The 13,495-nt window shown below is 42.6% G+C and overlaps 1 protein-coding gene across 1 annotated transcript; it reads right to left on the bottom strand.

Moving 5' to 3' along the window:
* Window positions 1-11,771: 11,771 nt before the first annotated feature.
* Window positions 11,772-13,203, bottom strand: LOC119656919 (tigger transposable element-derived protein 6-like). The gene is made up of 3 exons (XM_038063611.1): window positions 13,165-13,203; window positions 11,991-13,094; window positions 11,772-11,936 (listed from the first exon to the last, which is right to left on the bottom strand). The coding sequence occupies exons 2-3, from the start codon at window positions 13,086-13,088 to the stop codon at window positions 11,772-11,774; spliced, it is 1,263 nt and encodes a 420-aa protein (XP_037919539.1). The 5' UTR covers window positions 13,089-13,094; window positions 13,165-13,203.
* Window positions 13,204-13,495: the final 292 nt, after the last annotated feature.

Below are 13,495 nucleotides of genomic sequence, written 5' to 3'. Positions count from 1 at the left end.
CTTAGCCTAGCTTCTGAGCATACCTCTTTTGCTAGTTTCCAGCTCTCCTTCCTTCCTCTTTTATTCGTTGTTGGGGTGACAGGCAGAATGTTGTCGCCTGCACCCGTGGGTTAGGACCCCGGGAAATGAGTTCTGAGAAGCAGGTGTACCCTGTCCTCCTCATTCTCGGTAAATGTCCCAGCTTCCTTTTTCAAGCAGACGGAGGATATTCCTCCGTCTTTGGCTACAGCCTTGTATATCCTGGTTGCTTCTGTGATCTGTTCGATCCCTTCACAGAATTACCTAAAGCTGTTCTGTTTCGCTTCCTTGATCGCGTTGCTATACGCAGTCAGTGCATTTTTATACCTCCGCCAGTCCCCGGTTTGTTTTGCCGGGTTAAAGAGTTTTCGTGCGTCTGCTCTCATTCTGGCCAGGTACTTGTTCCACCATAGTACATCCCTTGATGACTTGACTGTCTTGGCCGGACAGCTGGCCTCATATACGTGAATGACGATTGTGTTGAGGTTTTCCACCACTGTTTCTAATTCCAGTTCGCTCCTGATGTCACCGCCCCCTTGAAGGTGGGCAATGTTGTGGCTCAAGTGCGTTACGTAGGATTCCTAATCTGTTCTCCTGGGATTCCTTGTTATTCTTTCTATTTCGGAGTTATGCTTAATGTCGAATCTGATTATCCTGTGATCAGACATAGAGGGTTCATCCGACACCCTCCAATTCCTGACCATTCCGTTCATTATGGTATTTCCTAGAGTTATATCTAGTACCTCCTGTCTAGTACCTCCTGTCTGGTGTTGGTCACCTATGTTGGAATGTTCCCTACATTGTATATTTCTAACTTATTGCTAATAATAAACTCAAAAAGGTACTCACCTCTACGATTGGTATCGCTGCTTCCCCAGACTTCGTGGTGGGCGTTGGCATCGCAGCCGAGAAGAAGTGGTAACGCCCTCTTCTCGCAATATTTCGTCACTTTTGCGACTTGTTCCGATGGAGCCCGGATTTTGTCTCCTGAGAAGTATCCCGATGCCACAACTGCCTCTCGAGTGCTCTTCCCGGCTTCCAATGAGACTTGGATAGCCACAAGGTCCCCGGTTAAGAACTCTGAAAGACATATATATTTTAAATTACGTTTAAGAATTATGCAAGCTCTTGGTTTTTTCCAAGAGGAGTCCCAAATTACCTGCATGCTTCCTCCTTGCAGACGGCGATTCTGCCCCCGGTACACCCAGGGCTCCTGAGCCAGCACTATTCCAATGTTCTCCTTGGAACTTGCCCTTGCAATCACTGCAGATGCAGTTCTCGCATGGTGGAGGTTTATCTGGGCTATCTTAGTGCTCACCAGCGTCAATCTTTATAGACCCCAAGTTTTCTGCTGACTTTATCTATCACCTTGTGAACCGGTCATCTACGGCATGCATTAGATCGAATGTTAGCCAAATAACTATTCCGTCAATGGTTGGATCTTCTGTTAGGGAATGTGATGCTCCTCACTATGAATGCGCCGCAAGCCTAGGCTGTTTTCGCGGTCCAGTCTAATCTTGTCCACGGTTTCAATCCTGTTGGCTTCCTGTCTCATATATTGGAAAAATAATTGTATATTGGCAGCTGTGAGGGCAGATTTCGGTAGCTTTCTGCTGAGTGGCCCAATTTCAGAAGCTACCCGATGAATAAATCTTTAAAAAAAAATCAAGTTAATTGACCTATATGACATCTAGATCTCAAAATATTGCCCATTCCAGTGTCTGCTCTAAGTTAATAACAGTTTATTACTAGAGCTTGCAAATTTCCAGGAAATTCTCCTTAAGTTCATTTCGAATCATAAAATTAATATAGGCCGTAATATTACATAATATGAAACACCATAATGGAAAATTTGGTGCAAATTCTACTATTAATAACAAAGTTACTGTAAATCAAAATTATATTTTTTGGGTAAAGTTACTCCTAAGACATCGTCGTACATGAAAGATACACCAAACCACGTGGAATCGTCGTCGGTTCCTGTCAATGTGCTTCAGTTTGCCTCAATTTCCCTGTGCCATGTAGTCCTAATGTGTTCCATTTGTCAACCTCCTTAGGATAGTGGATTCCATTGCAGAGAATTATCCACAATGGAATTGTCGCCCTTTCTCAATGTACTACATATTCAATGGGCATGATAATTAGCATGCCTATGGGCATCTAATCTCAGACCAGAGAGCTTCGGTAACATGACCCACATGAGCTTGCCATTAGGCCCATTGAGCCCATCCACGTCTTCCGCTCAAGGACGTCTGCGATAACAAACAGATGCAGTATTGATGAAAGTTCGGAACACTGGTGGACTACGACTCAAATTACTCTGAGATTTCGCCTCTATGCAACGCATGGGATTTCGCACCATCACAGACCTAGTAATAGTTATTAGTTTTTGCGGAATATCCATCCTGTGTCGAACATTTTAGATACACTCCCTGTTTACACTATCGAAAGCCTTTTCGAAATCGGTGAAAATCAAATGGAGATTTAAGCTCCGCAAATTAGTCCACAATAATCTTAAGGGTGTACTTATGTTAGGGGCGGGGAGGTAACCAGTTTGCTCTTTGTCGACCATTTTCCAGGATTACTTTGGCTTGTCTTTTTAAGATTTCCACCGCCACCTACAAAAAAATGGTACGGTCCCCTACAATCCAGGGCTCCTGTATGCGACATCGGTGCCTTTCTTTAGGAGGAAATCTAGCAAATTAGCTGAGAGGCACTTCGAGTGCTGAAGATCTACCTGAGCTACCCTCAGCATGATCTGCTTGCGTAGGGGCTTCTTCAGTCACCTTCGGAAAGTCCATCTTCATCTCCTCCAACATCTCGTTGGCGGCGTCGGCTGGATCCAAGTTGTTATTCAATTTCGCAGGGCGGAACACTTTCGCCTTTGCGTTCCTGGCTCCGAACTGCACTTTATAGTCTGCCTTTTCCAGTGCTTCCAGGCATTTTCCGTTTATATGGAGCAGAAGAGTTTGTCTGTTCGCCTGGGGATCCTCGTCCTTGATAACTACTTAATCTTCCATGGGAACCCTGGGGTTTTGAAGGCGCAAGGATTGGACGAGCTTACCCTTATCAATGCGGATCTTCAGCAGCCAGATTCAAGTGTTTTAGGGGACGAGTTTGGGTTTTACGATTTCCCAAGCGTCGTTGATCTTAGCGACGCACAAACCGAGAAAATCTCTGAAAAATTGATACTCGCATGCTATAACATGGTGCCCCCGAACTACCTGACAGGAATCAAAGCAGGGGATGAGTCCCATATGTTCGTCTTTGTTGTTCAGGAGATATGCGATGACTATCTCTGATAGTCTAGCCTTAACACTGGCCCACAACTCCGGCGCTAGTTTGCTCTTTGCGGAATTGCCGTCCGCAGGCGTAAATGACTCCTGGCTACGTTGCTTAAGGGTTTTGCAGTACGGGGCTCATCTGCCGGCTGTTACTGCTTACCTGTCTGCAGAGGTTGCTTGACGTCTAAGCATTTACACACTCTGCTCCGCTTGTGTTTTTGTTCGACCTCGTCTTGAGATCGATTGCGTTTGAAGGCGATGGGCTTTGCCTTCTGCACGTCTCCGAGGGTTTTGCTGTTATATCGCCTGGTATTTAACGAGGTCCATTTCACTCCGTTCGTCGGCTGTACCGACCTCCTTATTCTTTGCAATCTTGCTGAGAATATGCATATGCATATGAGGTTAGGAGTACTACACCCAGTTTGACGGCAATGGATTCCAGGCTGGAAACCACTAGTCCATCTGCCGCCTCGCTCAGGGAAGTCCCTGCGGTCGGTTTCAGCACAGCCGTGCTACGGCTGACACCGAGTGTACTGCCCCCGACGGCTACTGTCTCCTGGCTGGATGCCATCACACCAACTTCTTTTATCGTCGATTTTTTTTATTTTTAAAATTGAGTCCATGTTTTGGTCCCACGAGTAATCCGGGAAGAATGTCCACCCTGGCTAGCCCGGCTACCAGGGTAACGGTCTTTTTTGAAACTGAAGGTGCCCAAGGTTTTCAGAGTTCGCATACTAAAGACCAAGGTTCCCATTGGCCACGCAGCCCAGTGCAAGGAAGACGATCCCCGGGCTGTTGCTTCGTCCATCCCCAGATCTACTTGCCCCTCACACATGACCAGCAGACAAGCAGATTCTCGTCAGTTGGATGAGCCTACTCCCAGCCCGGCCCTACACACTCTTGGCCCGTCCGAAGACGGTTTCCAGCGGCCACTGCGAGGAGGTCCTGTGAGGACTTGCCGAATTATGCAACTTTACCCTGAAGCCGATCAATAATATACGCCCACAAGTTTCTTTTCAAATCAGAGATGTCCCATTAAGCCTCTTATAAAAATATCTTTCTTAATAATGGATGGATTTGCACCAAACTTTCTAGTATCATGTTTTTCGCTTGCTACTCTATATGTACATAGTAACGAATGACATTAAATGATACTAGAGTCAAAATGAAAATTACCCAAATACATTTGAAAGGTTCACAATTAGAGGATGAAATTGATAAACACTTACTCTTAACAGAATGAAATAAGGGTGCACTGACTCCCAATGTTTCGATCCATTTCCTCTGAAATCTTACACTAGTTGGAGATGTTCACGATTGGCTGATTGTACATCTATTTAGGAATTTTAATATACATTTAGATTACAATGGATGCTAATTGCGCCGTTTCAATAGCAATTCCACATTCACTGAAAGTGATGCGTGTTCAATTAATACTCGCTGATAACATTAAGCAATTTCTCAGACATTACTTTCAAACCTCCCCGCCCCAACAGGCTGAAATTTGAGCCGGTCATTCTGCATATGAATAACCGCAGCATAAATATTTCTGTATAATTAATGCAATAAAACCTGTAATGCCAATCATGCATAAATATTGATGTTGTTCTTCGGTTGCCGTGTTTTTCTGATTTATTTTCGAATTTACATGCGTGCAGTTGCGTCCATTTTTGTGCCTTTGTTTCTTCTGGAATGAAGATTCGAGCTCCAATTTTTTCCACATTTTTCAAGGCCGACTATTTTTCGTTTCTCCATTAAAATTCATAAATTTTCTTTTCAATTCACCTCGCCAGTGGAAAGGGCCTCATCTATTTGCCTAATTATCCAAACGATTCAAATTGGTTGTAAAACCGAAATAATAACGCTAACTGGTTGCTCCAAGCTGGTTTTATGTGGTCCATAAAAAATGAAACACCAAATTTATAAGTTCGCCGATTTCCACATCTCAACCGCGAAATGAGAGTGAACTTGTTTTTGGCATCTTTTTGTTAGATCGAAATTAGATTAAATGTCAATAGAAAGTCATGAAAAATTTATTTATGCGGACAATGCAATACAGATTTGCAAGAAGCGCCATATTAATGAGTTTGGGGAAACACAAAATATCAAATGAAATAGTTTTAAAAACCGTGGACTGTAAAGTTGCAGTTTTTAGGCGACGCGCTGTCATACTTGTGGCAAATTCAGATTTTTACATATTTTTTAATAAGTGTCGTACGGACTAAATGTTAAACGACGTTTGGACACAAGGAAATAACGTTGATAGTGGTCTGTTAATGCTAACGACCTAAGATGACTCCGTTTCTGATGGATTTCTCAATGGATTAATTGGATTTTGAGTGGAAAAGCTAGCTGGAGCTACGTATGGGCACGTGTAGCTATAAATCTGGTTGCAAGTTGATTTATGCTGTTTTTAGCCCCCAAAAGTTAGCCTTTAGCGTGACCCAATAAAGACAACTTTACATCTAGTTTTTTTCCTCATACGATGGTCCGAAATTCATATTTGCCCTAGCGAAAAAAAAAACATTCTTCAAAACAATATTTTTATTGGTAAGACCGAAGAAAACGAACTTTTTAAGGTTTTGTTTGCAAAACAAAACCTTATTAAAATCGGTTCAATGTCTGTCTGTCTGTCTGTCTTTTTTTTCATTGTTGGAAGGTGGAAAGGTTCAAAACCTACTGCTGGCTCTTGCCACACAGTTATGTGAGACTCCTACCCACTAAAACCACCTCCTTCTTTCACTCACCCCACGGAACTGCTATAAGCATTGCATCGCGGGGCTGGATCAGTTCTTAACTGCGGCGCATTATTGTTCGCTCCCATTCTTGCTTTCTTCGCAGTTCTTCATGACTTAGCTGTTGATGAATCATTTTCAGCTCAATTACCACTTGATTCCAAGCCTCCGTTGATTCCAACATAAATTCCGCTGTATTTCCAGGTGTTAAGCGCCTGTCTGCGATCGCTCTCCAGCCTAGTTCGGTGTGCTGTAAACCTTGGGCACTCAAATACAACATGCTCCACATTCTCAGCCACGTTACCACATCTTGGGCAGCATGGTGACTCGTCGCGTCCAAATCGATATAGACAAGCCCGATAACCTCCGTGTCCACTTAAAAACTGTGTTAACTCGTAGCTTAGTTCTCCGTGGCTCCTTTCAATCCATCTTTGAATGTGTGGAATGATACAGTAGGTCCAACTGCCAGTTTGTGCCTCGTTCCATCTCTTTTGCCATTCTGTGATGGATTCCCGCCGTGCTAGTTGCCGTCGAAGTACAATAGACTCCCCAATTGCGTACATTTTGTCGTAGAGACGCCGACCTCCATCCGCCAAGATGTCTATCGGGATTGTCCCTGCCAGTACATATGCTGCTTCTCCTGATGTCATTCGATAAGCACTGCATACCCGGAATGCCCTTAGTCGATACGCCATGGCTAGTCTTCCGCAGTTTGATTTGTTTTTCAGAACGGTTGCCCAAACTGGAGCTGCGTAGAGTAGCACGGAACTAACTACCCTTGAAATAAGACGATGTCGACTTTGTCTTGGTCCACCAATGTTCGGTAGTATCCTTGAGATCGGTTGTTGTTTAGGATCTGCGGGATCCTAAGTCCACATCCACGTGATGGTGGACCGGACTAAATGAGGAGCAACTTACTCCCACGGTTTTTAGTCCATGGATCCCTAGTTTGGAGCGTAGCACCCCAAGCATTAAAAATCGAAGAGGCAGAGGTGAGGCAGCGTCTGATGAGTTGCCTCTGCCCTGGACGAAACCGTCAGTCAATTTTTGATTTTTTCGATCCTTGAGATCGTTATAGCGATGGAAGATGCTTTAGTTGCAGCGCACTCAATGTGTTTTTTAAAGTTGAGTCTTTTGTCAATCATTACTCCCAAATATTTAAGCGACTCTTGGGAATAAATTGTTTTTTCACCAACTCACGGTCGTATCTTTCCTTCTTTTGCTGATTAGCACTAGTTCCGTTTTATGTTCAGCAAGTGATAGACCGGACTTTTTCAAGCAGGAATTGATCTCCCATATCGCTTCATTTGCATAGATTTCGATCTCGTCTAAGCGTTTTGCCACTATTCTTACCCCGATATCGTCCGCAAAGCCAATAGTTGTCACGCCGTTAGGAAGGCGTAGTGTCAGCACTCCATTGTACATAATTAACCACAGTAAGGGATCTAAGACAGACCCCTGTCGAACGCCGCACATCATTGGGAATAATTTCTCTCCATCGTCCCAGTCGCAATATAATCTTCTTCCAAGAAGAAATGCAACAACGATTCGTACAATGTACTTTGGAGCCTGTAGTTTGGTTAGAGCCTCAACGATTTTCGTCCAGTTTGGAATGTTGAATGCATTTTTTACATCGAGTGTCACCACTGCGCAGCATTTGTCATCTTGTATTGCAGCGCGAGCCAGGCCAGTCACCATGTTGATTGCATCGATGGTTGATCTCCCCCTTGCGAAACCCGAATTGCTTGTCGGATAGGCCTCCTTCCTTTTCCGCAACAGCGAGCAGCCTGTTGTATAATACTCGTTCAAATAGTTTACCAATGGTATTGACCAAACATATCGGTCGATCTGAGGAGGGGTCTCCCAATGGTTTACCTGGCTTCGGAATAAGTATCAACTTTAGCAGCTTCCATTGCTCGGGGAATTCTCTTTCTTTAAAGCATGACGTAAAAACTTTGGCAAAAATACTTGATGCTGACCTGGCTGCCCCTTTCAGGGCGATATTCGGGATTTCATCTGGCCCTGGGGTCTTATTTTCAGCGAATTTCCTTGCTGCATCAAAAATTTCCTCTTCTACCACTGCAGGAATTTCGTCAGGGTTTACATGGACTTTAGGCAGTTTTGTGTAGTTCACTATATTTTGTAGTAATTTCGGACAGGTAATTGGTGATCACATTACAGACCTGTAGGTAATTCTCCCCTCCGGTATGTGTTGACTCCCCCAGAGTTCGCAAGTACAACATTTAAACGCGAGAATGTATCTAGCAGTATTTGCCCCCTTGCATTTGCTTTTCTGCTTCCCCATTCTTCTGCCTATGAGTTGAAATCGCCTGCAATTATTTTGGGATTGTAGCGCCTGGCACCAAAGGATAGTTTCTCAAGAAACAAAGTGAATTCCTCCAGCGTGGGGCTCGGGGCTGCGTAACAACTATAGATGTATATACCTCCTATCTTGACACGTGTAAATCCGTTCTCTGGATGTTTTTTCACATCTTCTATAGCACGACTTCCGCAGCTCCATACCGCGGCTTTGCTGTTTTTGTCAGCTACCCATTATTATTATTCTGTTAAGGGCAAGTCGCACCGCGTCCTTGAAGAACTATTGTGCCCCTTTTACTGGTTATAGTGTACCTGTTGATCATAGTATCTCAAGCAGGCCTGTAACCGTTAGGAACTTTAGTATGTTCCCCACTTCGAGATGTTTCAGCTTTGCATCTGGTATTAAGTGTTCTCCCAGATGTATCGACCTACTTTGCCCAAGTGCCGGACATTGTCTCAGTACGTGTATAGAGGTTTCGTCCTCCTCCTCACAAAACCTACAGGCAGTGTCCGTAGATATCCCTAGCTTCCCTAGGTGATAGTTCAGCCGACAATGACCAGTGAGAATTCCCACTATGATTCGGAGGTTCTTTTTGTACGCATGGGTTCGTATCCCCAATAAGCACCCTGGACTGCTCCATCCCTGGTAGGCCCGCCTAATATAGTTCCCTCAACCGTTTCTCTTCGTTTCTTAGATTCATAGCCATGAAACCGTTGCCGATTCCACGGAAGGGTTCTGGCCCGTGTAAAGGCATTCCTGCTCCCTTCTTGGCTAGTTCATCCGCTGCCTCATTGCCTTCCAACCCAGCATGGCTTGGAACCCAAAGTATCCAGACCTTGTTGGACGAGCCGAGTGTATTTAGTCTCTCAAGGCATTCCCATACCAGTTTAGATTTCACCTGGTTGGACCTAAGTGCCTTGATCGCTGCTTGGCTATCGGTGAGAATAGCTATGTTCTGCCCCCTGTAGTTCCTTTGCAGATTAAAGGAGGCACATTTGTCTATGGCGTAAATTTCCGCCTGGTTGACCTAGGGAATACACCTTTCGTACGTGCTTGTTGACGTTGCACTTCTGACACGCGATGTACTGTTTGGCACAAGAGTTTACATCCTTATTCATGGACGACCAGAAGTATTTTTCGATGACTAACCGGTTCGTCATACTTCTTGGGTGCGCAAGACCGTGTATTGCATAAAATACTTCCCTGCGAAAATCGTCCGGAATGAATGGCCTGGGTTCCTTATCTGAGGTCTTGCAGAGGCGAGAAGACACTTTGTCGAGTTTTTGTCTAAGCGTGGAACTAAGGGGCCTGTGTCCGCGAACACGGTGAACGGTCTGCCCTCAACGGAGAAATGAAAGTATTTTATAGCGAGGAACGGGGCAAGTAGCTCACGATCGTAGGCACTGTAGTTACGTTGCGCTCGATTGATTTAGTTTGAGAAGAAGCTCAAAGATTTCCAGATTTGATTCGCCCGTTGGTGAAGAACTGCGCCTACCGCTGTATCTGAGGCATCGATGAACACAGCTAGGGGTGCATCTGGCTGATGAAATGTCAGTAGTGTTGCATCAACAAGCTGACCGTCTCAAGCACCTGGACGGCCTTAGTAGACCAGACAACATCGCGTTTAGAACAAGTTCGACCTCGAGGAGACGTTGAAAAATACACCAGAGACGTTCCAAGTGCTCAGATTCTGAAGAGGAAGCGACCACGCTCTGTAACCCTTCACCCGATCGTTCGTCTACAAAATCAAATGTGGCCATACATCACTTCGGTTTGCTGTAACGGACGCGACGTCTTTGGGTTTTTTCCAAACTGACACGTGTTAGTCAGTCGCGGCACGTATAGCGAGAAGCAGCAACGGGATAAGCTGCTGCTGGTTTTTTCCGTAAATTTTGCTTCAAGCTACGACATATAGAAGTCAGTGGAAGTGTTTTTGAGAAGCTCTACCATCGGTGGTAGAACCAACATAAATTTTCCCATAAAGTAGTAAATAGTATAGTATTCTGGCGAAACGATCGTGACCATAGGGAACTGAGGGTAAGTTAAAAAACTTTCCACTGCATACCCCTTAACTCTTGTTACATTGCCACAGGAGATGCTTCCTAGAAATACATTTTGGAAGGAACACTGGGTGGCAATATTCTAAGGAATTGCCCTCGTAAATTTTGACTGCGGTTTCGCGATGAAATTCTCGGTACTCTGCGGTCTGGTTAGGGAAAATTTCATAGGCGACCCAGTCAAAGTGCCAATTTCTCAATGTTTGAAGTTTGGTTTGATGCCCAAGTGTTTTCTCCAGGGCCAAAATCTTTTGCCGGATTCTCTGGAATTTTTATGCCTGCAGCTGGGAATATGTTCCGGAACATATTTTCCTAGGAAAGTTGGGACTCCAGAATGTTTTTCGCCGTTGCTTGTGGTCAACGCTCAGTTTTTATGACCATTGAGTAGCGGTAAAAATGTGTACAATTCTGGAGTTAAGCAATTTGAGGTTATGGAATTTTCCATACCACAAGTATTTCCTGAGGGTTTTTTCAAGTAAGAATAATGAATGTCTTGAAAAAATCAAAAATTTTGACTGACGGTTTCGTCCAGGGCAGAGGCAACTCATCAGACACTGCCTCACCTCTGCCCTGGGAGCAGCGTGACCAAAGGTGCCAACAGGTGGAAAGACGCTCCCTTTTATCATCGCAAAAACACGACAAGGTTGCGAGTTATATTGGACTTAAAACACCAGTCGTAGTCTAAGCTAGACTAAAGCTAGGTTGTTGTTTAGGATCTGCGGGATCCTAAGTCCCCATCTACTTGATGGTGGACCGGACTAAATGAGGAGCAACTTACTCCCACGTTTTTAGTCCATGGATCCCAGTTTGGAGCGTAGCACCCCAAGCATTAAAAATTGAAAAAATCAAAGATTGACCGACGGTTTCGGCCAGGGCAGAGGCAACTCATCACACGCTGCCTCACCTCCAATACTAGGGATCCATGGACTAAAAAATGAGGGAGTAAGTTGCTTGCAAGAAATCCAATAACAAATCATTAATTTTAAACTAAAAAATTTAAAAACTCAAAGACATAAAAATTCATATTAAATAAAGGAACTCAAAAATCACAGAAATGGATATGAAGATTTAATAAAATAAAGGAGAATGCGTCAAAAATTTCATTCTGAGGAAGAAGTTTCTTTAAAATAATCAGTAATTTTCGACTGAGTAATTTTTTTCAAATAGTTTTTATAAACATATTCCTCAATGTTTTCCAGCTCCTGTATGAACTCATTTTGAGGCAATAAAAACTTTCGGACGGTTGTTAGGGAATTTAGCACATTCGGAAGACTAGGAATTTCATCAGGAATTTCATCCTCTGCATCACTATCAGAGTAGTCTTCATTGTCTTCCTTTTCCAATGAAATTTCTTTAACTATCTCTTCATCTGTAAGTTGTCCACAGCACACCAAATTGTCGTCACAACGGATGTATTATAGTTGTCGAATTCATCCCCTGATAAGTCACTGATGGTTTCAGTGATATCGTCCTGCTCATTTTCTGCAGATGGTGCTGCGTCACATTCGGAAATGAATTTAGCCTGAAAGTATAATACTTAGCTAATTCAAACGCACAACTTACTGAAATTATTTACCTTTTGGAAACACCTTGTTATAGACAATGGTCTGACTAACCACCAAACATGTTTAATTATATGCAATGCATTAAAAATATTTATAGATTTCGCAAATTCTCCAATAGTCTTTCCACTTTCAATAGCAGAAATCTGTTTTCGTATTATAATTTGCCTATAATACGCTTTAAAAGAGTGTATTATCCCTTGATCCAATGGTTGGATCAAGGAGGTAGTATTGGCCGGTAGATACTGAATATTAATGTTTTTCAGAATTTTTCTTGTTTTGTGAGATGCAGCATTATCTACGAACAGAATAATCTTACGGTTTTGTTTGGCCATCTCCTCGTCTAGAGAGATTAGAATACTTTCCCAGATTTCCCTCGTCATCCACGCTTTTTGGTGGGGATAGTATTTAAGAGGCACAATTTTATTTTTAAAACAGCGTGGATTTTTCGGTTTACCTATGATAATTACTTTTTTATAATCACCGGTGGCATTACATATGAAAAGCAAAGTTAAACGATCTTTTGACGATTTAAATCCATTATTATGACTTTCTTTTCTGCTTAGGGTTGATACCGGTAAAGCTTTAAAAAACAGACCACTCTCGTCGGCGTTAAATATATCTGATGATTTGTAACCTTCAATCAAATTCGGGAAAAGTGTGTTGATGAAATTATTTGCACTTTCCGAATCGGCAGATGCAGCTTCTCCATGAATTTTTTTCAAAGATATTCCCTCACGTTTCTGCCAGCGCCACAGCCAGCCGGTAGTGGGATTAAAATCCTTGTTCAATGTCACAGCAAACTGTTTTGATTTTTCCAAAATCATATTTGCTGAAATGATTGCACCCGATGCTCTCATTTGATCAAACCAAATTGAAACAGCTCGGTCAACATCGTAACATGCACCATTTCTAATTCGCTTGCTTGACAGGTTATGCATTTTGGAGTTTTCTAAAATGTTTTTTTCATTTTGGATAATTCTATTGATCGTAGACATTGAGCATTTGTATTTGACACACACTTCCTGTTTGGTTTTTTCCTTACACTTGATTTCCTTAATGATTTGCATCTTTTGTTTTAAAGATAAGGTTACGTGTCTATTAGGACTCATTCGTTTCTGAAAAATATGCAAAGTTTTGCACTTTAGATATTATCACCATGTGTACATTTCTTAAATGCGTACCTACTTTAGATTTTTCCGTTATTTCACAAGAAATTTAAACACTTACAGTATGCAAAATTCGTATTCGTACACCCATTTTTTTACCTATTATTTGTTATTTTTAAGTCAAATATAACATTAAGAGATATATAAATTGTATATTATTATAGCAAATGAAGAGGTTAATTCATGTACATAATAACAAGTATAAAATATATTTTAAACTTAATAATAAAAACAGTAATTCATATAAAACTCAAAACAAAATTCGTATTCGTACACCTACAGACTTCAAAAAATGTGCTAGAAATATAGTTTTAGTACTTCGTGGGAAATCCTTTTTGTTTTATTATTGC

The sequence above is a fragment of the Hermetia illucens genome, chromosome 5 (genome assembly GCF_905115235.1).
Source record: "Hermetia illucens chromosome 5, iHerIll2.2.curated.20191125, whole genome shotgun sequence".
NCBI lineage: Eukaryota > Metazoa > Arthropoda > Insecta > Diptera > Stratiomyidae > Hermetia > Hermetia illucens.
The sequence above is the reverse complement of the archived record's forward strand: the minus strand, read 5'-3'. Positions and strand labels throughout refer to the sequence as shown.

Coding starts and splice junctions, on each gene's coding strand:
- LOC119656919 (XM_038063611.1), bottom strand. CDS start 13,088: ATGAGTCCTAATAGACACGTAACCTTATCTTTAAAACAAAAGATGCAA. Junction 11,937..11,990: donor TAACAAGGTGTTTCCAAAAG/GTAAATAATTTC, acceptor TTATACTTTCAG/GCTAAATTCATTTCCGAATG.